Raw genomic sequence first — 16,961 nt, forward strand, 5'->3', positions numbered from 1 at the left:
GTTGCGGCCACTTTCTCCTAATAGAAACTAATTTGCTGCAGTGTTCTTCTTGATTTCTGATACAAATCTCTCCAAAAAGGAAAACTTTGCTTTTTTAAATCAATGATTACAAATAATGAAAAAAGTATTTTTAAAATATTAAAAGTGACAATAATATTATTGAGCAAAGAGGCTCAGCATACCCAAAATCCTCAAATACAAATGGCATCAAGTTGCCAGCATGAATTTGGATTACAATAGGTTAATCTCACACAAGTAAATGTTATTTCTTTCATGTAATTAACAAGAGTCCATGAGCTAGTGACGTATGGGATATACATTCCTACCAGGAGGGGCAAAGTTTCCCAAACCTTAAAATGCCTATAAATACACCCCTCACCACACCCACAATTCAGTTTTACAAACTTTGCCTCCTATGGAGGTGGTGAAGTAAGTTTGTGCTAGATTCTACGTTGATATGCGCTCCGCAGCAGGTTGGAGCCCGGTTTTCCTCTCAGCGTGCAGTGAATGTCAGAGGGATGTGAGGAGAGTATTGCCTATTTGAATGCAGTGATCTCCTTCTACGGGGTCTATTTCATAGGTTCTCTGTTATCGGTCGTAGAGATTCATCTCTTACCTCCCTTTTCAGATCGACGATATACTCTTATTTATATACCATTACCTCTGCTGATTTTCGTTTCAGTACTGGTTTGGCTACAACATGTAGATGAGTGTCCTGGGGTAAGTAAATCTTATTTTCTGTGACACTCTAAGCTATGGTTGGGCACTTTTTTATAAAGTTCTAAATATATGTATTCAAACATTTATTTGCCTTGACTCAGGATGTTCAACATTCCTTATTTTCAGACAGTCAGTTTCATATTTGGGATAATGCACTTGAATCAATTATTTTTCTTACCTTAAAAATTTGACTTTTTTTCCCTGTGGGCTGTTAGGCTCGCGGGGGCTGAAAATGCTTCATTTTATTGCGTCATTCTTGGCGCAAAAAATCTTTTCTGTTTCCGACGTCATACGTGTCGCCGGAAGTTGCGTCATATTTTGACGTTCTTTTGTGCCAAAGATGTCGGCGTTCCGGATGTGACGTCATTTTTGGCGCCACAAAGCATTTAGGCGCCAAATAATGTGGGCGTCTTATGTGGCGCTAAAAAATATGGGCGTCGCTTTTGTCTCCACATTATTTAAGTCTCATTTTTTCTTTGCTTCTGGTTGCTAGAAGCTTGTTCATTGGCATTTTTTCCCATTCCTGAAACTGTCATTTAAGGAATTTGATCAATTTTGCTTTATATGTTGTTTTTTTCTCTTACATATTGCAAGATGTCTCACGTTGCATCTGAGTCAGAAGATACTTCAGGAAAATCGCTGTCTGGTGCTGGAACTACCAAAGCTAAGTGTATCTGCTGTAAACTTTTGGTAGCTATTCCTCCAGCTGTTGTTTGTATTAATTGTCATGACAAACTTGTTAATGCAGATAATATTTCCTTTAGTAATGTACCATTACCTGTTGCAGTTCCATCAACATCTAATGTTCAGAATGTTCCTGATAACATAAGAGATGTTGTTTCTGAATCCATCAAGAAGGCTATGTCTGTTATTCCTCCTTCTAGTAAACATAAAAAATCTTTTAAAACTTCTCTTTATACAGATGAATTTTTAAATGAACATCATCATTCTGATTCTGATGACTCTTCTGGTTCAGAGGATTCTGTCTCAGAGATTGATGCTGATAAATCTTCATATTTATTTAAAATGGAATTTATTCGTTCTTTACTTAAAGAAGTACTAATTGCTTTAGAAATTGAGGATTCTGGTCCTCTTGATACTAATTCTAAACATTTAGATAAGGTCTTTAAATCTCCTGTGGTTATTCCAGAAGTTTTTCCTGTTCCTAGTGCTATTTCTGAAGTAATTTCCAGAGAATGGGATAAATTGGGTAATTCATTTACTCCTTCTAAACGTTTTAAGCAATTATATCCTGTGCCGTCTGACAGATTAGAATTTTGGGACAAAATCCCTAGAGTTGATGGGGCTATTTCTACCCTTGCTAAACGTACTATTCCTACGTCAGATGGTACTTCGTTTAAGGATCCTTTAGATAGGAAAATTGAATCCTTTCTAAGAAAAGCTTATCTGTGTTCAGGTAATCTTCTTAGACCTGCTATATCATTGGCTGATGTTGCTGCAGCTTCAACTTTTTGGTTGGAAACTTTAGCGCAACAAGTAACAGATCATGATTCTCATAATATTATTATTCTTCTTCAACATGCTAATAATTTTATCTGTGATGCCATTTTTGATATTATCAGAGTTGATGTCAGGTTTATGTCTCTAGCTATTTTAGCTAGAAGAGCTTTTTGGCTTAAAACTTGGAATGCTGATATGGCTTCTAAATCAACTCTACTTTCCATTTCTTTCCAGGGTAACAAATTATTTGGTTCTCAGTTGGATTCTATTATCTCAACTGTTACTGGTGGGAAAGGAACTTTTTTACCACAGGATAAAAAATCTAAGGGTAAAAACAGGGCTAATAATCGTTTTCGTTCCTTTCGTTTCAACAAAGAACAAAAGCCTGATCCTTCATCCTCAGGAGCAGTTTCAGTTTGGAAACCATCTCCAGTCTGGAATAAATCCAAGCCTTCTAGAAAAGCAAAGCCAGCTTCTAAGTCCACATGAAGGTGTGGCCCTCATTCCAGCTCAGCTGGTAGGGGGCAGGTTACGTTTTTTCAAAGAAATTTGGATCAATTCTGTTCACAATCTTTGGATTCAGAACATTGTTTCAGAAGGGTACAGAATTGGTTTCAAGATGAGACCTCCTGCAAAGAGATTTTTTCTTTCCCGTGTCCCAGTAAATCCAGTGAAAGCTCAAGCATTTCTGAATTGTGTTTCAGATCTAGAGTTGGCTGGAGTAATTATGCCAGTTCCAGTTCTGGAACAGGGGATGGGGTTTTATTCAAATCTCTTCATTGTACCAAAGAAGGAGAATTCCTTCAGACCAGTTCTGGATCTAAAAATATTGAATCGTTATGTATGGATACCAACGTTCAAAATGGTAACTGTAAGGACTATCTTGCCTTTTGTTCAGCAAGGGCATTATATGTCCACAATAGATTTACAGGATGAATATCTGCATATTCCGATTCATCCAGATCATTATCAGTTCCTGAGATGCTCTTTTCTGGACAAGCATTACCAGTTTGTGGCTCTGCCGTTTGGCCTAGCTACAGCTCCAAGAATTTTTTCAAAGGTTCTCGGTGCCCTTCTGTCTGTAATCAGAGAACAGGGTATTGTGGTATTTCCTTATTTGGACGATATCTTGGTACTTGCTCAGTCTTTACATTTAGCAGAATCTCATACGAATCGACTTGTGTTGTTTCTTCAAGATCATGGTTGGAGGATCAATTCACTAAAAAGTTCATTGATTCCTCAGACAAGGGTAACCTTTCTGGGTTTCCAAATAGATTCAGTGTCCATGACTCTGTCTTTGACAGACAAGAGACGTCTAAAATTGATTTCAGCTTGTCGAAACCTTCAGTCACAATCATTCCCTTCGGTAGCCTTATGCATGGAAATTCTAGGTCTTATGACTGCTGCATCGGACGCGATCCCCTTTGCTCGTTTTCACATGCGACCTCTTCAGCTCTGTATGCTGAATCAATGGTGCAGGGATTACACAAAGATATCTCAATTAATATCTTTAAAACCGATTGTACGACACTCTCTAACGTGGTGGACAGATCACCATCGTTTAATTCAGGGGGCTTCTTTTGTGCTTCCGACCTGGACTGTAATTTCAACAGATGCAAGTCTCACAGGTTGGGGAGCTGTGTGGGGATCTCTGATGGCACAAGGAGTTTGGGAATCTCAGGAGGTGAGATTACCGATCAATATTTTGGAACTCCGTGCAATTTTCAGAGCTCTTCAGTCTTGGCCTCTTCTGAAGAGAGAATCGTTCATTTGTTTTCAGACAGACAATGTCACAACTGTGGCATACATCAATCATCAAGGAGGGACTCACAGTCCTCTGGCTATGAAAGAAGTATCTCGAATTCTGGTTTGGGCGGAATCCAGCTCCTGTATAATCTCTGCGGTTCATATCCCAGGTATAGACAATTGGGAAGTGGATTATCTCAGTCGCCAAACGTTGCATCCGGGCGAATGGTCTCTTCACCCAGAGGTATTTCTTCAGATTGTTCAAATGTGGGAGCTTCCAGAAATAGATCTGATGGCGTCTCATCTAAACAAGAAACTTCCCAGGTATCTGTCCAGATCCCGGGATCCTCAGGCGGAAGCAGTGGATGCATTATCACTTCCTTGGAAGTATCATCCTGCCTACATCTTTCCACCTCTAGTTCTTCTTCCAAGAGTAATCTCCAAGATTCTGAAGGAATGCTCGTTTGTTCTGCTGATAGCTCCGGCATGGCCTCACAGGTTTTGGTATGCGGATCTTGTCCGGATGGCCTCTTGCCATCCGTGGACTCTTCCGCTAAGACCAGACCTTCTGTTGCAAGGTCCTTTTTTCCATCAGGATCTCAAATCCTTAAATTTAAAGGTATGGAGATTGAACGCTTGATTCTTGGTCAAAGAGGTTTCTCTGACTCTGTGATTAATACTATGTTACAGGCTCGTAAATCTGTATCCAGAGAGATATATTATAGAGTCTGGAAGACTTATATTTCTTGGTGTCTTTCTCATCATTTTTCTTGGCATTCTTTTAGAATTCCGAGAATTTTACAGTTTCTTCAGGATGGTTTAGATAAAGGTTTATCCGCAAGTTCTTTGAAAGGACAAATCTCTGCTCTTTCTGTTCTTTTTCACAGAAAGATTGCTAATCTTCCTGATATTCATTGTTTTGTACAAGCTTTGGTTCGTATAAAACCTGTCATTCAGTCAATTTCTCCTCCTTGGAGTTTGAATTTGGTTCTGGGGGCTCTTCAAGCTCCTCCGTTTGAACCTATGCATTCATTGGACATTAAATTACTTTCTTGGAAAGTTTTGTTCCTTTTGGCCATCTCTTCTGCCAGAAGAGTCTCTGAATTATCTGCTCTTTCTTGTGAGTCTCCTTTTCTGATTTTTCATCAGGATAAGGCGGTGTTGCGAACTTCTTTTGAATTTTTACCTAAAGTTGTGAATTCCAACAACATTAGTAGAGAAATTGTGGTTCCTTCATTATGTCCTAATCCTAAGAATTCTAAGGAGAAATCGTTGCATTCTTTGGATGTTGTTAGAGCTTTGAAATATTATGTTGAAGCTACTAAGTCTTTCCGAAAGACTTCTAGTCTATTTGTTATCTTTTCCGGTTCTAGAAAAGGCCAGAAAGCTTCTGCCATTTCTTTGGCATCTTGGTTGAAATCTTTAATTCATCATGCCTATGTCGAGTCGGGTAAAACTCCGCCTCAAAGGATTACAGCTCATTCTACTAGGTCAGTTTCTACTTCCTGGGCGTTTAGGAATGAAGCTTCGGTTGATCAGATTTGCAAAGCAGCAACTTGGTCCTCTTTGCATACTTTTACTAAATTCTACCATTTTGATGTATTTTCTTCTTCTGAAGCAGTTTTTGGTAGAAAAGTACTTCAGGCAGCGGTTTCAGTTTGAATCTTCTGTTTATGTTTTTCATTAAACTTTATTTTGGGTGTGGATTATTTTCAGCAGGAATTGGCTGTCTTTATTTTATCCCTCCCTCTCTAGTGACTCTTGCGTGGAAAGATCCACATCTTGGGTAGTCATTATCCCATACGTCACTAGCTCATGGACTCTTGCTAATTACATGAAAGAAAACATAATTTATGTAAGAACTTACCTGATAAATTCATTTCTTTCATATTAGCAAGAGTCCATGAGGCCCGCCCCTTTTTTGTGGTGGTTATGATTTTTTTGTATAAAGCACAATTTTTCCAATTCCTTATTTTATATGCTTTCGCACTTTTTTCTTATCACCCCACTTCTTGGCTATTCGTTAAACTGAATTGTGGGTGTGGTGAGGGGTGTATTTATAGGCATTTTAAGGTTTGGGAAACTTTGCCCCTCCTGGTAGGAATGTATATCCCATACGTCACTAGCTCATGGACTCTTGCTAATATGAAAGAAATGAATTTATCAGGTAAGTTCTTACATAAATTATGTTTTTCCTTACACACTGTACAAGAGGGTTAATACAAAACAGCTGTAATATAACCTTAAGTGGTGTGAAAGGGACATTGTATATCCCAGTTTTGTTTGTATTCCCAGTTTTGATCCTGGTAACTTGTACTTAAAGGGACAGTCTTCTCCAGAATTTTCAAAAGATAGATAATCCTTTTATTACCCATTCCCCAGTTTTGCATTACCAACACGGTTATATTTATATACTTTTTACCTCTGTGATTACCTTGTATCTAAGCCTCTGCAGACTGCTCCCTTATTTCAGTTCTTTTGACAGACTTGCATTTTAGCCAATCAGTGCCCTCTCATAAGTAACTCCCCAGGCGTGAGCACAATGTTATCTGTATGGCACACATGGACTAACACCCTCTAGCTGTGAAAAGCTATCAAATGCATTCAGAAAGGAGGCAATCTTCAAGGGCTTAGAAATTAGCATATGAGCCTACCTAGGTTTAGCTTTCAACTAAGAATACAAAAAGAATAAAATACATTTTAAGATGAAAGTAAATTGGAAAGTTGTTTAAAATGACATGCTCTCTCTGAGTTATGAAAGTTTAATTTTGACTAGACTGTCCTTATAACAACCAAAAACACATTTTCAGGATTTTTTTGAATGAAAACTTATTAGCAGCTGAATTCAGTTTGAATTAGGATCACAATCACAAAACAATATTCCCATATATACAAGTTATTTGCATGCAACTGTTTTCTGCTCACTGGTGCTGGATGTGACCTGTGGCTCTTACTTTGGGTTTAACTTGTTTAAATAATGTCATATATGAAATATCTGCTTTAATTTAAACAATATACTATGCTATCTATACATTAGCACATAGAAAAAAGTGGAACACGTATAACATGTTTATGTATTTCATGTTAAATCTACTGTTGATGTACACCATTGTGAGGAATAACTGGGCAACAGCAGTTAATCTAGAGCTTAATTAGTGTAATTGCTCTTGTGCTTTAATTACTAGGTAAAAGAAAGATTAGAAAGCAAGTTATTAAATACTGTGTGTTAAAAGCTTATACCTGAATCCCACATTTTCTTATTTATGAATAAAGTAGAATGGATTTGTTTAGTCACATAAATCACATAAGTACTTGGGACGCTAGCTACCTGAGCCAAACACAAACCGTCAAAAAGTAAAACAATATTAATTATTCTAAATGTTTAAAAACATTTATCACAGCACTTAAAGGGACACTGAACCCACATTTGTTCTTTATGATTCAGATAGAGCATGACATTTTAAGCAACTTTCTAATTTACTCCTATTATCCAATTTTCTTCATTCTCTTGGTATCTTTATTTGAAATGCAAGAATGTAAGTTTAGATGCCGGCCCATTTTTGGTGAACAACCTGGGTCGTTCTTGCTGATTGGTGGATAAATTCATCCACCAATAAAAAAGTGCTGTCCAGCTTAGATTCCTTCTTTTTCAAATAAAGATAGCAAGAGAACAACAACAAAAAAATGATATCAGGAGTAAATAGAAAGTTGCTTAAAATTACATGCTCTATCTGAATCACGAAAGAAAACATTTGGGTTCAGTGTCCCTTTAATTTAAAATGAAATAGGAAATTTACACTGATTTATGGTAAAAAAAAAAAAATACAGACACAAATATCAGACTACACCAAAAAAGGGACAGTAAACAGCATATTGAATTACAGTAGAGCTCCTAAAAGTGTGGCATTTCTAATTCTCAGAACTGAAACAGCACACACGGCAGACTCCTTAAGACTAACCCTTCTATATAACTTTCCCTAATTGACTTTAACAGCTAAATATTGCAAAACAATGCACTTTATACTAGCGTTATTACCATGGCCACTCTTGTTGTCTGCAGACTTAAAGGGACTTTATACACTAGATTTTTCTTTGCATAAATATTTTGTAGACAATCTATTTATATAGTCCATCTGGGTGTGTTTTTGTAAAAATTTATAGTTTTGCTTATTTTTAAATAACATTGTATACAGACTTCAGACTGCTTCTATTTGTATAATGGGTCTTTTTATATGCAGGGGAGTGGGAGGTTCTGCTATCAACCCCTTTCAATGGGTGTCCCAGGCTTATCTCATTAACAGTGTTAAATTGGGAGCTTCTAAGTACTTTTTTATAAGGTTTAATACTGGATTTTTATATCAGTATCTGTGCATATTATTTTTTTTATAGTAGTGTTGATTACATACAGTTAAATGAAGATTGTTGTATATTGCTCCTTTAAGTGTAGATTGGCTTCCCTAAATGAGGCATATGGTGAGTGGAGTTTGGCTATTGAAAAACGATTGCAGCAAACATGATATTTGTTTTAAGATGTTTAAACTTGGCTGAAACATTATTATGTAGCAAAACAACATAAATGTCTTGTAATTATGAGGTGTTCACTATCCTTTTAATATAGGGGTTGAATGGTCTAGCTCTGATATGTATTGTCTTATTTATAATTGTATCAACTTACCTAGCACTACTGAATATGAGAGACCTTTCCAAAGAAATGTCAGTAACAAATACAGTATAAATAAATAATAATATTCTCTCAAATAAACTGAGGCGTTAGGTGATAGACCATGCTGTTTGCAACATTTGTTCACTCTGTTTTTCTATTGTCAAATGCATTTCAAAGATAAGTTGTTGCATAAACAAACATAGCAGTTTTGACACATTCTCCTTGTTCGGGACCACTGACTGTTACTGATTGCGAATTGACACAGGTGTATTAAATGCTCGGCGTAGAGCTTTGCCATTCAATGTTTCACCTTCAGTTTTTATAATTTCCTCACAAGCGCTGTAAAGATTAACAGCTGCCAATGAATAATCATTTGTGAATAGACGTGTGGTGCCAAAAGATGTATCCATCCCTTTTGTGTTGTTGATAATGTTAAAACAAAAGGTGATAGAACTTCCCAGCATGTACATTAGGAATAAAATAGCAACAGCTGAATATATTTTATCTGATGTAATGTTGTAACCATATATTCATTTTTCTTGCAGAAAAAAGCTCAAAGTTTACAGTTACCAAATATCTCTACACAAGATAAAGGCACCCAGACTGAATTTGCAAGCCATGATGTAAGTAATTCTTTTATCTGTCTTTTTTTTTAATTATTTGTATATTTATTTCAACATGTGTGATTATCTTGGCAATTCACAGTGGTCAAAACAAGAAACGGATTGATCTTTTCTATATATATATATCATCCTAATCAAAATGTGGAAGTTTTGTTTACAACTGAATATTATTTTGTGTCCTTTGTTATATTGGTAAACTTATTAAATCTATTTAGATGAAAATATTTTATATTCTATAGACTCAGTTTCACCATAAGTTAAATAAGATGACCGCCTAAGTTGAAAGGCCATGCGTCTGGGGTAAAGCTAGATGTAAAGAAAAAATGGATGGTCCCAAAAGTATGTATGTAATAAAAGATATACTTTATTCGAAATCCATTTTAAAACAGCATACAAATTTGATAAAAGTGAAAGGATTAGTCTAACGCATTTCGGCTAGCTTTTGCCATATTCATAGACCCTACCTAATAACAATTTACCCTGCATTATATAGGTCTCTAATTATAATTTAATCATATGCACCTGTTTCATTAACCATTTAGATCCTAAAGTGTCATTGATGACTTTTTCTTTAGCTTCAAACAATATAACATATGAGAACAATTAAATTCTATTCTATTAGATGAAAGAAAATAGCATACATGATTACAGATACACAATATAGTCATTTTCCTCTTGTAATATATATGTACTTAATACCAAGGTATATATATATATCTCATATATTAGTGCATTTCCATCAATGTATCTATATTTTTATTTAACAGTTATCCATTTTTTTATATTTATTCCCAAAAATTCACAAGATCATATTCAGAATTGTACCCTAAAGGGACTTGAGTTTTTAACCTGAAAATCCAATAGGCTTCCTGTCTACCTAGGATTTGTGATTTGTCACCTCCTCTAATGGGGGTCTTAATAGCCTCTATTATATTCCATCTAAAGGAATCCACTGACTGATTGTGTTTATAAATAAAATGTATACTTAGCTCTGATCAAGGGACATTATTTCTGATGTCTCCTAAATGCTCTCTTATATGTGTTTTTGCGTCACGAGTAGTTAGGCCCACGTATGGACCCCTACAAAGTTTACATTCTGCTAAGTATGTAACATAGCATGAACTACAATTTACACATCCTTGTATATTGAATGTTTCTCCTGTCACATGTGATCTGAACGTACTAGTCACTTTATGATATTCACACGCTTTACAGCGATTGCTACCACATCTATAGCTACCATTATGTGTTAACCACGAACTGTCATTAGTGTTTTGTTTTTTACTTTTCAACATACTTGGTGATAGTATATTAGTCAAAGTATTATTTTTAGAATAGACAAATTTACATCCATTGTTGATCATATCTTTCAAAGTCTCATCTCCATACAAAATAGGGAGATATTTCTTTACAATACTACAGATTTCATTATATTGATTAGAATATTTAGTAATGAACATAGGTCTTGTGTCTAATCGTTTTTCCTTTCTAATTATTAATAGATTTTCTCGCTTATATTTGTCAACTTCATTTTTAATCTTAACAATTTCACTTTTATGATAACCTCTATCAGTCATTTGGCTAGATCCTCACTTTCTTTGTAATAATCTGTATCTTTTGAGCAATTTCTTTTTACTCGCATCATTTGGCCTTTTATAATTCCCTTAAACACATGTTTCGGGTGACTGCTTGTGGCATATAGCAGGGCATTTCCTGCAATTATTTTGCGATATAAACTAGTATTAACACATCCCCTTACATTTTCCCCAGTCAATGTAATGTCCAGGAAATTATTTTTTTCTTTATGCCATCCTTTGATAAATTTAAGCCCCATAGAATTTGTATTAAGAAAATTCATAAATTCATTTGCTTTAATTTCATCCGCTTCCCAAATCATTATAAGATCATCAATATATCTTTTATATTGAATTATATATTTCTGAAATGGATTATTGTCATTATAAAAGTTTCTTCAAACCATCCCATCACTAGATTAGCGTATAAGGGCGCAAAACGTGCCCCCATCGCCATTCCTTGTTTTTGTACATAATGGTTATTTTCAAAGGTGAAACTATTATGTTCTAGAAGAAACTCTATTATTTTGAGTATGTGTCATTTAAAATCAGTGTTTAATTGACTATCACCATCTAAATAGTGTTCTATTGCTTGTAGGCCAAATAGTATGTGGAATTGATGAATATAAAGATATGGCATCTATAGTTAACCAACTAAAATTTTCTTTCCATTCTGGATCTTTAAATACATTCACTATATGGGTGGTATCTCTTACATAACTGTTGAGGGTGAAGACATAAGGCTGTAAGATATCATCTACCCATTCTGACAAGTGTTCAAGTAGAGAACCATTTCCTGACACAATCAGTCTTCCTTTTATGTCTACCAAACCTTTGTGTGTTTTGGGTAGGTGATAAAACACAGCAGTTCTAGGGTATTCAACATATAAATAATCAAATGTAGGTACATCAATAAAACCATTTCTTTTACCCTCATTCAATAGTTTAAGTAGTTGCCTTTGGAAGTCTATACGTGGATTGTAAGAAACTTTCATATATACATTAGTATCTTCCAGTTGTCTCTCTGCTTCAGTTATGTACCATAATTTGTCACAAACTACAATACTACTGCCCGTATCGGCTCTCTTAATAACAATATCTTCATTATTTTCTAGAGCTCTAAGGGCATCTCTTTCCTTTTTATTCAAATTATTGATTTTTATCTTACCAGGTGTTTGTTTATTAAGCTCTGTTAGATCTTCCACTACTGTCTTTTGGAATAGTTCAAGTTGTTTACCCCTAGATTGTATAGGGTAGAAGTTGGACTTACATTTAAAACCTATATGGTTATCTTTTAGATTTTCATTATTTATAGGATCTTCTCCTTCAGTTAATAGTTGTTCTAGGTCTTTGCAAGCACATACATCCTGAAAGCTGATATAATTAATTTTATTACCATCACTTTCTATTACTTGATCTACATTCATTTCTGAATCCCGTTGCTATAAGGTAACAAAGAGGGTTTTTTGCTGAGTAGCAGGTGAAGGTGTTTATGGACTAAGTCACTGTTTCCGACCACTTGAATTTATAAGGCTCTACACACTTTTACTATACTACAAGCGTTACCCTGTTTTAAGTAAAACTAGATGACCACACTGGGCCCCAGTGCAAGGTTGTTGAGGAGCCCTCATTTCAACAGTGCTCTTTCTGCCAATTTGCAATAAACAAGAGCTTAGCATGCAGCCAACTAGGGAATAGACAAACTACTGATTTTGGTTAGTTTGCACCAGAGGATATGCACTTGCATGACCTTCATGTACAAATAAGGTTGCAAATTTTTTGTATCTTCAGCAACACTGTGGTTGCCATCTTGGAATCCCTGCCACCATATTGTAAAGGCAAATCATTACACTTTCCTTAAACTGTAATCCCTTTTTTTTATGGGGGTACACACAGAACAGCCAGACATATTGAAATGCTACTGCTTTAGGGCCAGGTATCTGCCCAGCCTTGAGACCTGAGACCCCTCACCACAAATTGTATTCACCACCCAGCCTATACATTCAAGCCATAAAATATGTGATTACTGCAACCTGCGCCTATGATTGTGCATCACTGATCTTTGGAAAAATGGACCAAATGAAGTGATGCCTATGTGCAAGTCCAGGTATTCATATGTTTTGTTTATTTTAGCAGGGAACAGTCATAGCACAGCCTTGACTGAAGCTTAAAAGAATCAGAGCAGTCAGACTTATACAAGTGAATATAATTAATGGTAACGGATCAGATGTTTTAAAAATAATATGTCAGGGTCCAAAAATATCTGTACTCTAACATAATCTTCAATATTGTATAGATTGTAGAGGGAAAGTCATGCAAAGTGGCTCTCCCAGATCTTCCTTGGACTGGAATAAGTCCAATCAAATAAAAACATGGAAATGCCAACGTTAAACTTCGGAGTCAAATAATATATTGCATTATTATATTATTGGGGAGTGATGGAGTTTCATTTCAGAAATGTCATGTCTTTTTTACTGACAGGTTTCAAATAAATTAATTCACACAATCTAAGGTTACAAGCACCAGAGTTTAACATTGAATAGTCCGGTGAACTTAAACTATATATAATACAAGATGTTCATACTTTCAACTTTTAGCCATTACTTCTGAACTTCTAGTTGTGTAAAACTGTCTAATGAAAAATTCTGTACTGCAGAATGGTAGAAAGGGTTAAGGTCTTCTGCAGGAAATATGGATATGTGCATATACAAGCTGTATCAGTATCTAATTTTAGTTTCTTATTTTACACTCCATTCCCTTGTAATAGGTTAGTAAGGGTTTGCATAATTGAAGGGTGTCTGTAATTAAAATTTAAACCAAATTGGAAAAAAAAATCAAATATAATGAACTCTTTGATTAACACTTTAATTAAGGCATTATTGCTGCATGTATCATATATGGAGAAAGCTGCAAATTTGAAAGAAATTGCAAATTAGTATTTAACTGATGTGCAGCAAAATTCTTTTAAGTAACTGTGTTAATTGAAAACTAACATTGTTTAAATCACTACCCCAATGTCATTGTGCTCTGAGACAGTTTTGTTCAAAATCATGATGGATATATAATACCATGTGAACGCCATAACAAACAAATCCTTCCTGAAGTTGTACTACAAAAGGCATGTGTCAAAATTATGAATGTCACCTTGTGGCATAAATTTGGAGGGAGAGCAAATATAAAATAGAACAGAAAGTGCTGTGAAGATTAGAGCATATGTGTGTACAAATAAGTTAGTGTATAACTCTCTATAGTGTGGAGAATTCCTCAAAATCCATATTAAAGTTTGCTGTTATTTAAAGGACAGTAAACACAAAGGGGTCGATTTATGAAAGTGCAGACGGACATGATCCGCTGTAGCGATCATGTCCACCGCACATCGATAAATGCCGACAGCATACGCTGTCGGCATTTATCATTGCACAAGCAGTTCTGGTGAACTGCTTATGCAATGCCGGCCCCTGCAGATTCGTGGCCAATCGGCTGCTAGCAGGGGGTGTCAATCAACCCGATCGTATGCGATCGGGGGGATTACTGTCCACCGCCTCAGAGCAGGCGGACGAGTTAATTAGCAGCGTTCTTAAGAACCTTATTCAGCCCATTTTATGAAAATAACTATTACGCTTTGTATTTGTACTTTTAAGTACACATTTCTTGCTTTTTTTGCCACATCCAGTGTACTTTCAATACACTTTACACTGTGCATAGTTCATACGATTTATTTCTGTGAAATGTACCTATGTTTTTGATAAAATATGATTTTTGGGGAACAATGTTACAAATGTTGCTGCATATTTTTGTGTGAATGGTTCAATTATTAGTTTTGTAAGATTTTAAAATTACAATTTTTTTTGTGTACTTTTGTAATGTCCGAATCTCCTTCCCTAACGAAAATGCAGTACATGCCCCTTAACAAAGAAAGACACCTGCATTTAGAGTAAAAAGTGGCTTTATATAATTCCACCAGGGAAATAGAAGGTCTGGCAAGCATTCTTATAGAACCACACTAGCCCAGGGATCTTTTTTGAATTGGGGCTAAAGAACCTTCCCTTGTGCCACACTAACTCCTGAATATCACTTAGATCCAGGCCACACAAGTTACTGAATACACTATTGGTCACCCTACTTACTCGCTAAACCAAATCGCCATAAGACCCCTACTCTAATAACCCCTAAATCACCACATAGCCCACCTGCAAAGTCCCCACCATACTATTAACCCCTAAAATGTCAGCCTCCACATCGCAAAGTAATTTACACTATTAACAACTAAACCACCAGACCCCCACATTGCAAAAGTAATCTACACTGTTAACCCCTAAACTGCCAGCCCCCCAATGCAAAGTAACCCACTATTGTCTAAAACCCCCTATTCTAACACCCCCTAAGTTAACCCAAAATAGACTAACCCTACAACAAAACGAACTACCTATAAAAGAATAAAAACTTACCTGAGAAATTAAAAAAAATAATCCTTACCTTAAAAAAAAACTCTACCATTACTGCTAAAGAAAAACTAACATTACAGTAAACAAAAACTAACATCACAAAAAAAAACAACTAAAATTAAATAAAAAACTAGCATTACAAAAAATAACAACAAAAAAAGTTATGCCTATTCTAAAACCCCCACCAAAAACCCATCCCAAAATAAAAAAAAAACTATTCTAACACTAACTACAAAAAGCCCTTAAAAGGGCCTAATGAACCAGCTCTTGTTCTTAAAAAAAAACTACCACCTTCTAACATTAACCCCCCAACCCCCCAAAAGAAATAAAAAAAAAAGCTACTCTAAAAAGTAGGGCATTGTAGGGCATTGCCCTAAAGTGTACTAGCTCTTTTTCTTAAAATACACCTTGTAATATGAGCACACATTACTGCTAAATACTACCCATAGAAAAAATGAATAGCGTAAATTACCCCACGTTCGAGCAAATGAATTTACGGTAATTTGAACAGCACACCACTGGATTTGAGCATAAAGAACATAGGGTACCTAATGTACATAGTACAAAAAAGGATAGATTGTTTTTTTCCACAGAATATAATAATAAAAGTAGAGATATCTACAGGATTATCAGGAAACATTGGAATATCTTGTCCCAATATAATCCAGATATTAAAGCATTTCAGTTGCCACCGAGACCATCAAACTGTAGGGTAAGAAATATTAGAGATACCTTAGTGAGGGTCAATATTGGCACCAGTAAAGTTCAGTCAGTTAATTATCTGACAACACCTAAAAAAGGTTGTTATCCCTGCCTTCACTGCATACCATGTAATTCTATAATTAGGGGTAAATATTGAGCCCGAAATGATAGGAGAAAACAACTAAAAATGAATGGCCTGTATACATGTCAAACAGAATATGCTATTTATTTACTAAATTGCCCATGTGGACATTGTTACATAGGCGAGACAACAAGGACCACCAGAGTCAGGTTCAGTGAGCATAATACATCATTTAGATCTAGAGATATAACTTTACCAGTATCTGCCCATTGTGTCCAAACGGGACATTTAGTTAGCCAACTTTGTTTCCAGTTCATTGACCATATACCACAACTTAGGAGAGGAGGAAATAAAAAGCCTAGATAAAAACAAAAGGAAGTATGGTGGATTAAGTTCCTCAATACTCTACAACCCAATGGTCTGAATAAAGAATATGATTTGCATTTGTTTTTCTATTTTTTTTTTATATATAGATTTTAAACTTTGCATCTGGTATAACAAGTAATTGTTAATATATTAAGGGAAACTAATTTTACAGTGCACTGTCCCTTTCAATACATCTAAAAATGGCATTAGTGTGTTTTGACTATGCACAAAAGCAATGCACTTTGTAAAAGGTCTTGAAATGTTGTGAAAATAAACCCTACAAGGCCAGTTTTGTGATTTCTGAGTTGTAACAATTACTTTACCCAAGTTTTTCACTTTGGTTAATATTTCCAGCATTATGATTATCACTTAAGTGCAAGAGAATAATGAGAGTAAATTTCCACTTTGGACTTGTCATTAAAATTATAGGGAGTGTTAAATCACGGTAAATTCACACAAGCAACGTTTGCAATATGTTTTTCACATGTGACTTGTAATATGGGTTCTAGCATTCAAAATATTGTGACCTTGTGATCATATTTGAGCTTCTAGCGGTAGTGATTGCACTCCATCTAGGCT

The 16,961-nt window shown here is 35.5% G+C and overlaps 1 protein-coding gene across 2 annotated transcripts in view; it reads left to right on the plus strand.

The window, feature by feature from the left end:
- The window catches only part of CCSER1 (coiled-coil serine rich protein 1), a 1,500,652-nt gene that overhangs the window by 1,435,696 nt on the left and 47,995 nt on the right, over positions 1 to 16,961 (plus strand). For both annotated transcript variants that reach the window (XM_053703431.1, XM_053703432.1), the window contains exon 9: positions 9,136 to 9,213. In XM_053703431.1, the coding sequence (XP_053559406.1) occupies positions 9,136 to 9,213 (78 nt within the window). The remainder of the gene's footprint in view (positions 1 to 9,135; positions 9,214 to 16,961) is intronic.

This window comes from Bombina bombina, chromosome 2 (genome assembly GCF_027579735.1).
Source record: "Bombina bombina isolate aBomBom1 chromosome 2, aBomBom1.pri, whole genome shotgun sequence".
Taxonomy (NCBI): Eukaryota; Metazoa; Chordata; class Amphibia; order Anura; family Bombinatoridae; genus Bombina; species Bombina bombina.